Source organism: Nuphar pumila, chromosome 12 (assembly GCF_984573655.1).
Source record: "Nuphar pumila chromosome 12, dmNupPumi1.hap1.1, whole genome shotgun sequence".
Lineage (NCBI taxonomy): Eukaryota > Viridiplantae > Streptophyta > Magnoliopsida > Nymphaeales > Nymphaeaceae > Nuphar > Nuphar pumila.
In genome coordinates, this window is record NC_143260.1 from 45236485 (window position 1) to 45249604 (window position 13120).

Below are 13120 nucleotides of genomic sequence, written 5' to 3' on the forward strand. Positions count from 1 at the left end.
ACCAGCTATGGTCACGTTGTGATTAGTCAATCCATGCACATGAATTTGACTCGCGGGTTGCATTACCTGTGTGGCTGATCCATGTGCATGATTCTGATCATGTATATGAATCTGATCAACTGTACTAAATTTGATGCATAATCGATTTGAGTACATGAAATTGAGCATGTACATGAATCTGATAGGCTCTTCAAAAATTTCTGCATAGCCAATTTACGTACATGAAGATAGTCATGTACATGATTATGATTGGAATATGTATTTTTTAAGTTGATATATAAATCTAAACCTAAATTAATCAGTTTGCAATTGTGTATATCATACGCATGAATCTGAAAATAATTTGATGTTTGCATGATTTTGATCATATGCATGTTCGGTTTGATTATATGCATGAAATTGATCGTGAATGGTGTGGTCTGCGAGTACTATATTCGCATGCGTATGTACTTGGTTTAATGTGCATTCTTTTGTGTTGCGAATGTATATTGTAAACATGTTTGAAAATTGTGTGAGTTTCACTTAAATTTTCAATTGGCAAAAATTACTTTTGATATATGTTAGTGGTAACGTGTGAACCAATGCGGGCCGTGTAGGTTAGAAGCATGTGTTGCTCTAATGCTGTTGATTTTATTTATGCATTGCAAAATAATTTTTGAAAATTATTGTTTTTTCAAACTTAATTATACTGTTAAATTGTGAGGGTCAGGGCCTGAAATTGTTTTTGCATGTGGATTTGCAAAATGGTTCTTGTGTAAAGAACTTGGAATTGATTTGAAATAGTAAAAGAGACCAAACAGTGTAATTAATTTCTTTCTTGATGTCCTTTCTATAGTGTGGGAATCTTGGATGGAGGTCATGGAGGACTGTGAGGCTATTAAAACTTTGTGTGCAATTGCACCTAAGAACCCGATGTGTGGTTCATGTCCTGGCCACGGTTTTAGGGAGCATTCAACTACTTTGCTTGGGGCTGGTGGTGTTGACTCAGTTGTAGTTATTGGTATACCAAGAAAGTGGCGTCAATGGTTGAGGATTTTTATTGATGTCCCGACATTAGGTAGGGATTCCTATTGTTCAGATGAAAGGTGAAGATTTTTTATATCAGTCAAAGAACAAGTGTAGAACCCAGTAATTAAAATACAAATTGTGTGTTATGACTGGAAACCTAACTTGAACTTCGAGAATTTGTGCATGTTTTAAGTATCTGTAGGTATAAGAAAAAATGAAAATTAATAGACATGCATACAAAAGCAACTCTGATAAATAACTTAATAAGTTATTCATGCATGTGCATTGAATCATGCATATTTTACTGTTCAGCAATAGTTCATGAATCTATGCATATTTGGTTTTGCATGATATTTGGTTGAATGCTTGAATGATAAAGTATTTGTGGTAAGTTAATGCTTGTGATTTCAACTGAAATTTATGCATGAATTAGTTTATGCTATTTTCTTTACTGTTTTAATTTTTAGAGGAATTCTTACGAGGACTTTGGTTCTTACCCATTTTCTTAAAACTGTTTTACAGCACAAATGCTCATTGATGTCTTGGATTGGCTAGTTGGAGACTTGTGATGGTGTTTGGGTTCTGACCAGATGACATGATTAGATATAGAGTCGATTTTTATATTCTGAAACTTTTTGACTTTTGATTTAATTAATGAAGTTGATTTATTACTTCAAGTCAATTCAATGCATGGAATGGTTTGCGGTTTGGTTATATTAAATCTGTGATATGCCTCGGATCCTTGGGAGAGTTTTCAGAATTGTTTTAAAAAGAAAATTACACTATTTTTCATGGGTCAGTTGGGGTTGTTACAGCAAGTGTTGTTTGGTATTATAGCTGGACTGCATGTACTAGTGGATTTGGTAGCAACTTATGTCAGCTTTGCTTCGTTAACAAATGACAACCTGGATTTTCTCTCATTTGCTATTTTTTATCAAACAGGGTTCAAGACTATTGGAGGCTTCAAAAGGCAACGATCATCTAAGCCCATAGAAAATGACTGTTGTGTATTTACAGATGAGCTCCCTAGAGAAGTGCACATGCATGTGAGGACCAATAGCAAGAGATGGTTCAGATTGCTTCTTGTCGCTAAGGAAGGCAGACCGTCTTCCTCTTTAGCCGCGACTCTGTCCTCTTCACTTTTCTTTGATTTTATGTCTTGTTCATAGCCATTATTGGCTATGAGTTACATCATATTCTTGTTGTGGTCACGTAACGATCTTCTTTGGAAGGACAAGCCACCAGATTGGCTCCCCGATGTCGGCCATCAGATGTAATTGGCTCATTTAATTAATTAATAGAATCTGGGGCAACCCCCCAGCGTTATCCTTTCAAAAAAAAAGGTAATGGATTGAGTTTGCATTGTGTTGGATCTGAAATTGATCTGACCCATACTCGTGAAGTACCAGTACCAATGTCGACATGGGTTGACACAGGTACTAGGGGTGTCAATGAAAGTTAGAATCCATTGTAATGAAATGATGGTCTTCCATAAATGCCCTTGAAACACTCCAAGGGAAGTGTCTAAAAGACACTTTCAGCAAAGCCCCTTAAAAAGGGTAAAATAGGAACACACATAAATAAATATTTGTATTTATGTAGAAAAATGCTTAAAAAGCAATACAAATGAGTGAGTTTACAAGATAATATAAATTATATTAAAAAATAAAAATAAAAAATAAGAAAAATATATATAATAATAATATTATTATTATATATATGTTACATTTTAACACTCCCCCTCAAACTTACGGTACAATGAGCGAAAGTTTGTCTAAAAGGAAGTGGAATCTAGGAGCTGCAAGAGGTTTGGTAAAGAAATCTGCTAATTGGTATTCTGATGTAACATATGGCAGATCAATGGTGTCGTACAGGCACTCCTCTCTGACATAGTGACAATCCATCTCTATGTGTTTGGTGCGTTCGTGAAAAGTCTGGTTGCTTGCGATGTAGATTGCACTCTTGTTGTCACAGCACATGCACGAGGCTTGTGTTGCTTCAGCTCCCATATCAGCAAGCAGTCGCCTGAACCAAACAACTTTCATTGCGGTGGTCGTCATGGCTCTATATTCAACTTCAGTGGAGGAAAGAGAAGCCTTCTGCTGCTTCTTATACCTCCACGATATGAGAGATTCACCTAAAAACACACAAAAACCAGTGGTTGAGTGCCTATTATTAGAATCACCTCCCCAGTCAGCATCATTATAAGCAATCAAATCTAAAGATGACGATGCTGACAAGAAGAGTCCACGTGAAAGAGAGCTCTTTAAATATCTAATAATGCGTAAAACTACTCCCATGTGAACAGAGGTAGGAGCATGTTGAAATTGGCTACCTGTGTGTACAGCATGTGTGGTGTCTGGTCGAGTAATGGAAAGACAGGAGAGTGCTCCAACAAGTTGTCTAAATGGAATAAGATCCTCTAGTCATTCTCCATCATCTATGTCACATGGGGGCGGGTGCAGGTGCGACACGGGTGCGGCACGATTTTAAAATTTTTGGACACGGGGACTCTGTTATATATATATATATATATATATATATATATTTAAAAAAAAGTGCAAAGACACAGCACAGTCACAGTATGTGATTGTGCTGTGTGCACAGTCTGTGACTGTGGACAACACAGTCCATTGTGCACAACCCCCCAAGAATTTTTTTTTTAATTCTGTAGCCCAGAAATTAAAAAAAAAAATGGACCAAAATGACCCTGAGTGAGTTGACCGCACCTACGGTCGGGTTGACTAAGTCCGAGCCGCACCCGTGTCGGTGTGTGTCGACGCGGGTGTGTGTCGACGCGGGTGCGTGTGCGTCGACCTTAGAGTCTAGTCTGTGTGACATAGTCCATCATCAATTTTCATCTTAACATTAACTACTTCTGGAGTAACTACTTTCTTTTCATCTGTAATGTCAGAATTGCAAACAATATTAGAAGCAAATTTAGATTGAGATATCAAATACCTTCTAGGAGAATAAGCAACTTTTATTCGTAGGAAATATCGTAATAGTCCTAGATCAGACATTTCAGAATGAGTTTTAAGAAGAGTTTTGATATTGGCAACTCCCTGTTTGTCACCTCCAGTGATGATCATATCTTCCATATAAAGAAGAAGAATGATGATACCTGCATCAGATTGCTTGATAAGCAAGGCAGTGTCAGTTAAACAAGAATGAAAACCAATATCAATCATAACATGACTAAACATGTCATACCAGGCTTTTGGTGCCTGTTTGAGACCATAAAGAGCTTTCTCAAGACGAAGAATTTTACCCTTAGGAAGACTGATACCAGGCGGAGCTTCCATGTATACTTCTTCAACAAGACTTCCATTTAAAAAGGCATTTTTGGCGTCCATTTGAAATATAGGCTATTTTTTAATAGAGGCTAAAGCAATTAAAGTTTGAACTGTGGTCATTCGGGCCACAGGAGCAAAGGTTTCGTCATAGTCAATGCCATACTCTTGAGCATAGCCTTTGGCCATGAGCCGTGCCTTATATCTTTCAAGGGTCCCATCGCTTTTGGTTTTGACTTTATAGACCCATCTTCATCCTATAGGTTTATTTCCAAGAGGAAAGTCTTGATGGACCAAGTGTTGGCCTTTTCTAATGTATCTAACTCTTTTTTCATAGCTTCAATCCATTCTTCATGATTTTTGGGTTCAAAGTATGAGGAAGGTTCAACATAGGATTGAATTAATGCAAGGGTTGTGCCCTATACGAGGGTGAAAAAGATTCATAAGAGACAAATTTTTTGGCAGGTCTAGAGATTCTAGAAGTCCTGCGAGGAGGAACTTCAAAAAATCTTTCTAGCGCACATGGGGGTCGTTGCTCTCCAATTCTTCGTCTTGAATATTGTAAACTAACATCCCTACTGGTTTGGTCTCCACTATCATTTTCATAGATAGTAGGACTTTGATCATTATCAAAGTTACATTCAAAATCCTCTTCATTGGATTTTGAAGTTAAATCAATTAAAAAGGAATATTCAGTAATATCCTTGGACTTTTCGCTTTCAAAAAACAATTCTTTTTCAAGAAAGGTCACATTTCTTGACACATACAATTTGCTCTTTTGAAGATCGTAGCATTTGTACCCTTTTTTATTTTCAGCATATCCTAAAAAGGCACATGGGATTGCACGAAGAGAGAATTTATCGTTCTTGTCTGTAAATACAAAACATTTGCATCCAAACACTCTTAGTCTGGAGTAGTTTGGAGTTAAATCATAAAGTTTTTAAATCGGAGAGATGTTTTCTAAAGAAGAAGATGACATTTTATTTATGAGATAAGTGGCAGTTAAAGTTGATTCAGCCCAAAACCCTTTTGGCACTTGACTTACTATTAGCAAAGTCCGAGTGGTCTCCATAATGTGGCGATGTTTGCGTTAAGCAAGATCATTCTGTTGAGGGGTATTTAAACAAGATCGTTGATGAATAATGTCATATGAGTTAAGATAATTTTTAAAGTCTCCAGACATAAATTCTCCTCCTGAATCAGTGCGAAAAATGGAGATATTGTTTTAAAATTTGTTTGTGATCATTTTATGAAATATTTGAAAGTGAGCAAAAACTTCAGATTTATGTTTAAGAAAATAAATCCAAGTATGTCTAGAAAAATCATCAACAAAGATGACATAATATACAAAATCGCCTTTAGAAATAACTGGTGCGGGTCCCCAAACATCAGAATGTATTAACTCAAGAGATTTTATAGAGACAAAAGTTCTACTAGAAAACGGTAATCTTTTCATTTTACCAAGAATGCAGTCTTTACAAGCAAAATTTTCATATTTACAAAATTTTCCCAAACTTGAAAAAAAATGGATTTTAGACATATGAGGATGGCTAAGTCTTTTGTGCCACAAGTCTGTTTCCAATTTCTTAACATTTAAGCAAAATACATTTTTTGGTAGTTTCAAAAAGTCCATGTAATATAACCATCTTTCTCTATGGTCTTCCCCAATCAGCTTCCGTAACTGGCGATCATGTACCCAACAACCATCAGAAGAGAAGGATATATTACATCCATAATCAGAAATTTGAGAAACAAACAAGAGATTTAAATTTAATTTTGGGATATATCTAATTTCGGGAATACAAAAAGTTTTGGATTTTTTAAAACACCCAATTCCTTTTATTTCAAGAGATGTTTCATCTGCTGTAAAGACTTTTGAAATATTTGAGTTATTTTTAAGACATTCGGATAAACATTTATAATTTGGAGTCGAAATGAGGCACCAGAATCTAAAAGTCAAGGAAAGTTACCTGGACCGAATACAGATGCAACTGCTACTCCAGTTGAGGCTTCAACGGATGATGAGACCCCTTGAAGAAGGGGCTGAAGAATGTCCATAAGTTGAGCCATAGAAACTGGTGCATCTTGATCTTTTGGCTCAGCTTCAACTGATGCAACCTTCTTTTCATCTCTTCTCTTTAACTTTGGATATTAAGGACTGTAGTGCCCCGGTTCATGACAGTGATGACAAATAACTTTTCTTTTGTCAAACTCGTCATTATGCCTCCCAAAATGAGGTGGCCTATAGGTGCGAGTGTGATTCCCAGGCCTAGATACTGATAGGACGGAATCATGATCAACTTTAGAGGAACTCTTTCGAAGACGATTTTCCTCCATTAATTCTTCAATAGTTTCAACAATAAAAGGAATTTTTTCCCGGTGAAGAAGGGCTGATTTGGTGGACTCAAATTTCGGCCTTAAGCCAGTTATAAATTGGTAGAAACGTTTAGTATCGAGTTGCTTTTGGCAAAGCTCGATGTCTTTTGCACAGTGCCATTTAGGTTCCAAAAGGGAGAGCTCTTCCCAGAGTTCAGACAACTCATTGTAATATTCGTGAATTGATTTATCACCTTGAGTCATTATTCGAACCTTCTCTTGAAGATTGCACACATGTGCAATGTCTTTTAGGGAATACATATTCTTAAGGTATTCTCATGCCTTATCGGCATGTTCGAATTTGGCAAGACTAAAACATTTTTTAATGTCAACGCTATTAATAAGTCATGACATTATTTTCACATGTCTCATTCTCCACTCTTTCCATCTTTTTTCATAAGAGGCCAGAGCCTTGATTTTCTCCTCTTCTAATAATGGAACCTCTTTATCTCCCTCTTTTTTAGTAAGAGATAGTTTAGGTTCCGAATCAGAACCATCCACAATCCCCCATAAGCCTTTCCCCCATATATGATGCTTCATGATTGAAGCCCATGTTACATAATTTGTGGCGCTCAATTTCATAAGGATGATGGTGACTTTATCATTGTCATCCATCGATTCCAATGGGAGAAAAGAAAAAAAGAAAAGAAAAGGATAAACGAAAAAGAATGTGAAAAGAGAAAGAGATACAATACAAAGATGTAGAAGCCCTTTCAATGAAGTGATAAAACCCTTCTCTCCAAATGACGAAACACTTTTGCACAAGAGGCACGAAAACTGAAGCGACCTTTTTCCAAGATCTAATAATCTCGTAGCTCTGATACCATGTAATGAAATGATGGTCTTCCACGAATGCCCTTGAAACACTCAAAGGGAAGTGTCTAAAAGACACTTTAAGCAAAGCCCTTAAAAAGGGTAAAATAGGAACAACACACACATAAATAAATATTTTTATTTATGTAGAAAATGCTTAAAAAGCATTACAAAGGAGTGAGTTTACAAGAGGGGGCTGCACCCCTATATATACAAGAGCAAAGGGGAGAGCTCATAAGGAGCTCTCCCTTCTAGGGCTAGAAATCTAGTTGTTGGACTAGTTCCAACGACTAGACTGGTTGGTTAAGTTCTGGTTGGAACTTAACCAAACTATATTATCTAGTTCAATATGAACTAGATAATATAAATTACATATAAAAATAAAAAATATATATAATAATAATAATATTATTATATATATATATATGTTACATTTTAACATCCATGAGAGAGGTACTAGGGGTGTCAATGAAAGTTTGCTTTCATGGATGCACACAAGAGAAGGAAGGAGATGTGGAGAGGAGCAAGCCATCCAACCTCTCTAGGATTCTCTCTAGGGGTCGGCTACTCATATTAATGAATATAGGTGTTAGAGATACATAGGGTGATGCAGAGCACAGACGTCCCAGATCCAGCGGCAAACAGGAGTCGACTCGGGTCCAGGGCCAAACCCGGATCCAGCTGCACACGTTAAATACCCATCTTAGGGTTGTGTGCAACACAGACGATGAAGATTGGAATTAACGCAGCTCTTTTCTTTTTTGGGGTTCCCTGCAGTTTTTCTTTCTTTTCAGCAGCCTTTGTCATTCCTTTTGGTTTTCTTTATTACTTTTATGTCAGTCCATTATTGCTTTTGTCATTACTTCCCTATTGGTTATTATTTCCACTGTTTCTTTTCAGTTTCACGTCAGTCTTTGCAGCCTTTATTCACTTTGTTTATTTGGTATTCCAGTTGCAAGTTTCAGTTTTACTTATTACTTGTCATATTAATTGTGCTCCCTTACCGATCTCATAAATAAGTATTGCTCGGATTGATTGATCCGATTATGTTTTTTTTCTGGTTCACGTTTCCTGTGAATACTCATGGCTGATCGACTGGTTGTGGGTTGGAAGACCAACATCACGTCAACTCCTCGCTGCGTTGGATCGTGCCCCTACTTGTTGCACCCAAGTGCATCCCAGAACCCGATCTCCCACTAGAGTCGTGATTCTCACCCTCTGCTCCAGGGTGCCTCGCTGGAGTCCGGTCTTCTCACTGCAGCACATCGGCACCCATTAACGTGGGTTGTGTGCTAATCGAGTAGAATCAACGTCAGCCCATTAGTGTATTAGTGTTGGCCCCTTTGTTGCACCGAAAGCGTGTCCGGTACCCATTACGTGAAGGCTGACCTCGGGTTTTCCCCTCCGCTGCATCATAGGGTTTTGGTATTTTACCAAAAAACCCTTTACAACTAATGTAAATGAAATACATAAAATAGAAACATATCCCCTCTTAGTCCAATGTGTTTTCTTAACAGTCAATGTGTGTTTGACCTGGATCCAACCCGTACCAAACCCTATAGGGTCATGGTTTGGTAATAAAGGAGGCCCGATTAGAATCTGGGTCGGACTCAAAGGGTCAAATTAGTATATGGAGCCGGGTATGGTTTATGAAATTTCATATCAAACCCGGGTCTGACCAGAGTTCCGATTAAGCTCCATGTTTTTCCCATGTAAAAAACTTAAAAAATATTATTTTAGCGGGTATGATTTTTCTTATGTTAGACTCGATTGGACTTGGCTCCAAATTTGGTACCAGCACCTCAAAGCCAGATCCGGGTTTGAACCTACCTGGCTCAGAACTAGATCTGGCCTGTTGACACCCCTAACAGGTACAGCACCCTTCTGGAAGTACTCATGTCACATAGCTTTTGTTATTTGTTATGGTCTGGTTATTTTGTATGATTTGTACGCACGTAATATTGTCCTTTAATTATTTATTAATAATATACCTTTTAGGTAATTGAATATAAATAGAATTCCTTAGGAGCCATCATTCTCTTAAGCGCAATATTAGGGTCCATGACTCTTGTTCCATCAGTTTGTGCTTCTGCTGGATGTTTAACACTGTTGCAGGTATGGACTCAAATTTATAACTGAGATACAAAGTGATCAGATGGTTTTAACCTCCAAGTGAAAAATAAATTCCATCTGGATAGTCAAAGCGTAAGCACAAGCCGCATACAGAAAAAGAGCCCAAAAAAATCATAGAAGCAAAGCATCAGTTTCACTGTTTTAGAATGGCAAAGCAATGAAATCAATTGGGATATTCCAGATTAGGGAGTTCAATGCCCACAAACACGGCAAACAGACACAAGAAGGTTCCCGTTGCATAGGTTACATGAAACAGGTTGAATCTTAAACAAGAAGCATGTTGCTTTCACATTGCCTGAAATAAAAGTTAGCAAAGATATTGCATATACCTGGATCAGCCACACCACATTTTCACTGTACAATTCATTGTTCACGATCCAACTGGCAAGCTGGTCCCACTCACTTTTCTTTCTTCCATAAATGGATATTCTATATTCTGCCATCTACAATAAGACAAAAATAGATCAGTGGTATAGAACATGCAATGGAGCTGCGCAAACAAAAAGTTTCTTGTTTAATAGGCATGTCAGCGAAAATAGTTAAAAAAAAATGCATCAACCTTTGTTTAACATTGCATTGCGTATTTGTTACAAGTATCAACAAATTATATATAATCTAGTTATTAAAGCGTAAATCCTGACTTCAAAACATGCAATCCTGATATGATGGACACTAAATGAATTAATCAAAATCCATGATCACAATGACCAGACAAACAAAAAGATGCCAATGGAGACAAGCCTGCATGCAAACAACCAATGCAAGGTAAAACTTCAGCAAGTGCAATTTCAGTGATATAATAGATGACAAGTGTAAGAAAGGTAGAATTTAGCACATTATAAAAGGAAAATAAAGAAAAGATATAACATCAGAGTAGTCTAGACAATGTCGAAATGAGGATCTCAGCAACAAAAGATAAACATTACGCCTACATACTGTCACACGCACATGTGCATGCAACACGTAACACACGCATGCACATGCATATGCACACACATGCTCATGCCCAACGCCCACGCCCATGCCCACACAAAACACGCATGTGCACACACGCATGCAAGCAGCATGCCACACACGCACACGCCGGTTCACGCGCACACACACACACACACGGGCACACAGCACACAAAAGCACCTTCAATTTTCTTTCAGATTTCTAAAAATGCATATAAAGCAAAAGGCTTCACGCAGGCTGCAACTGGTTTTTCTTTATTCATCTACTAAAAGAAAGCAAGTATGCAATAACCTATATCACATGGATACAAGGAGAAGACAGGACATAATTTGGATACGCTTGGCATGATACGGAAATTCAAAAAGTTTAGGACATGCTGTAACGCCCCAAAATCTTGGACTTGAAACCTTTTATGAAAAAGGTTGAAAGTTTTGAAATCGATTATTTATCAGAGTTTGAAACAAGTTCAGCGGAAAATCATGTTTGAAATAACAAGTCCCTAGACCTTGAGCACATTACAGCGCAAACTTCCCGATACAAACCGATTTGCAACTCAAAAATATTTATTGAAAAGAGGAAACGGAGTTTTGGTAACACAGTTTTATAATTCAAGGTTTAAACAAAAGAGAGGCTTTCAAAGAAGCTTTATACCATATTTTTACCAAAATGTCCTCAAGAGCGAAACGTCAAGAAAAGGGTCTTATCTTGAACTCATCACGTCATCGTGCCATCGCAAGTGTAATGAAAGACGTGGAAACACCAACATGTGAATAGAGGAGAAGCAAGGAAGCCAACAACACAAGCACACAATGTGCAAAAGAGAAAACAAGCACAATACAAGTGCAAATAACCCACTAAGGGGTAAAAAGCCTTCAAAGGCAAAAATAACTTTATTGAAAGAGACAAAAGGAGAGGCTAAAAGCCATACATGAATGAGGGAGGAGCCCTCAATTTATAGAGAAGGGAGGACCCAAGGGACCACATAGAGGGGCTCCCTTCTAGCCGTTGGGAGACCCAAACGGTCATATTTATGACTGTTTGGGGCCCCAACGACTAGAAGGTGGGGCCCCTTTATGTGGTCCAAAAGAAATAAATAAAAGGAAAAAATAAAAAGAAAAAATATTTAAAAGTAAAATACATAGTGATATTACAAAAATAACCCTATCGGGTATTTTGGAAATACAACAGAAATATATACTTAAATATATATATTTAAGTATATAATTTAACACCCCCCCTCAAACTTTACGGGGAGAAGACAGAAAGTTTGTCAAGAAGGAATATAAATCTTGGAGTTGGTAGAGCTTTGGTGAAGAAGTTTGCTAATTGAAACTTTGAAGTAACATATGGCAACAAAATGGTCCCTTTGAGGTATTCGTCTCGAACATAGTGACAATCCATCTCAATATGCTTTGTACGCTCGTGAAAAGTGTGGTTGCTAGCAATATAAATGGCACTCTTGTTGTCACAACACATCTTGGTAGAAGTAGAAATGAAGATGCCCATGTCACTGAGGAGACTTCTAATTCATACTATTTTCATAGTTGTCATTGTCATCGCCCGATATTCGGCTTTAGTGGAAGAGAGAGAAACTTTTTGTTGCTTCTTACACCACCAAGAGATAAGTGATTTCCCTAAGAAAACACAAAAACCAGTGACTGAGATTCGATCATTGGTATTTCCTCCCCAATCAGCATCAGTATAAGCAATTAAGTCAAGAGATGAAGAAGAGGATAAGAAAATCCCTTTAGAGATTGTGTTCTTGATGTAGCGCACAATCCTCATCACAACCGCCATATGTACAGAAGTAGGAGCATGCTGAAACTGGCTTGCAGCATGAACCGCATGAGCTATATCCGGACGAGTGATGGATAGGTAGGTGAGAGAGCCAATCAGTTGGCGATAAGGCGTAGGATCTTCAAGGAGAACACCATCTTCAAGTCTGAGTTTTACATTTATAACTTTCAGGGTCTCGACAGTTTTGGCATCTGAAATTCTTGACTTAGTGCAAATATCAACTGCCAATTTTATTTGAGACAAGATATATCCACGAGGAAAATACGCCACTTCAATACCTAAAAAATATCTCAGATAACCCAAGTCAGACATATCAAAAGTTTTCTTTAGAACGAATTTAACCTCATCTACTCCCTTTTTATCATTTCCTGTGATGATCATGTCATCAACATACAGAAGAAGAATGATTATAAGATCACATGTTTTCTTGACAAAGAGAGCAGTGTCACTATAACAAGATATAAAACCCAAATTAATCAACACATTGCTAAATTTGTCATACCAAGCTTTAGGAGCTTGTTTTAGACCATATAATGCCTTTTTTAATTTTAAGACTTCTCCATTTAGATTCATAACCGGAAGAGGTTCCATATAAACCTCTTCGTTAAAGTCACCATTTAAGAATGCATTTTTCACGTCAAGTTAAAAAATGTTTCATTTCTTAATATAAGCAACAGCAATAAGAGCTCGAACACTAGTCATTCTAGCAACAGGGGGTAAATGTTTCATCATAATCTACCCCGTA

General features: G+C 37.4%; 1 protein-coding gene across 2 annotated transcripts in view; it reads right to left on the reverse strand.

Annotated features, from left to right (window-relative positions):
• Window positions 1-13120, reverse strand: part of FAC1 (AMP deaminase, putative / myoadenylate deaminase) — a 173373-nt gene that overhangs the window by 28548 nt on the left and 131705 nt on the right. For both annotated transcript variants that reach the window (XM_089983371.1, XM_089983370.1), the window contains exon 11: window positions 9953-10066. In XM_089983371.1, the coding sequence (XP_089839497.1) occupies window positions 9953-10066 (114 nt within the window). The remainder of the gene's footprint in view (window positions 1-9952; window positions 10067-13120) is intronic.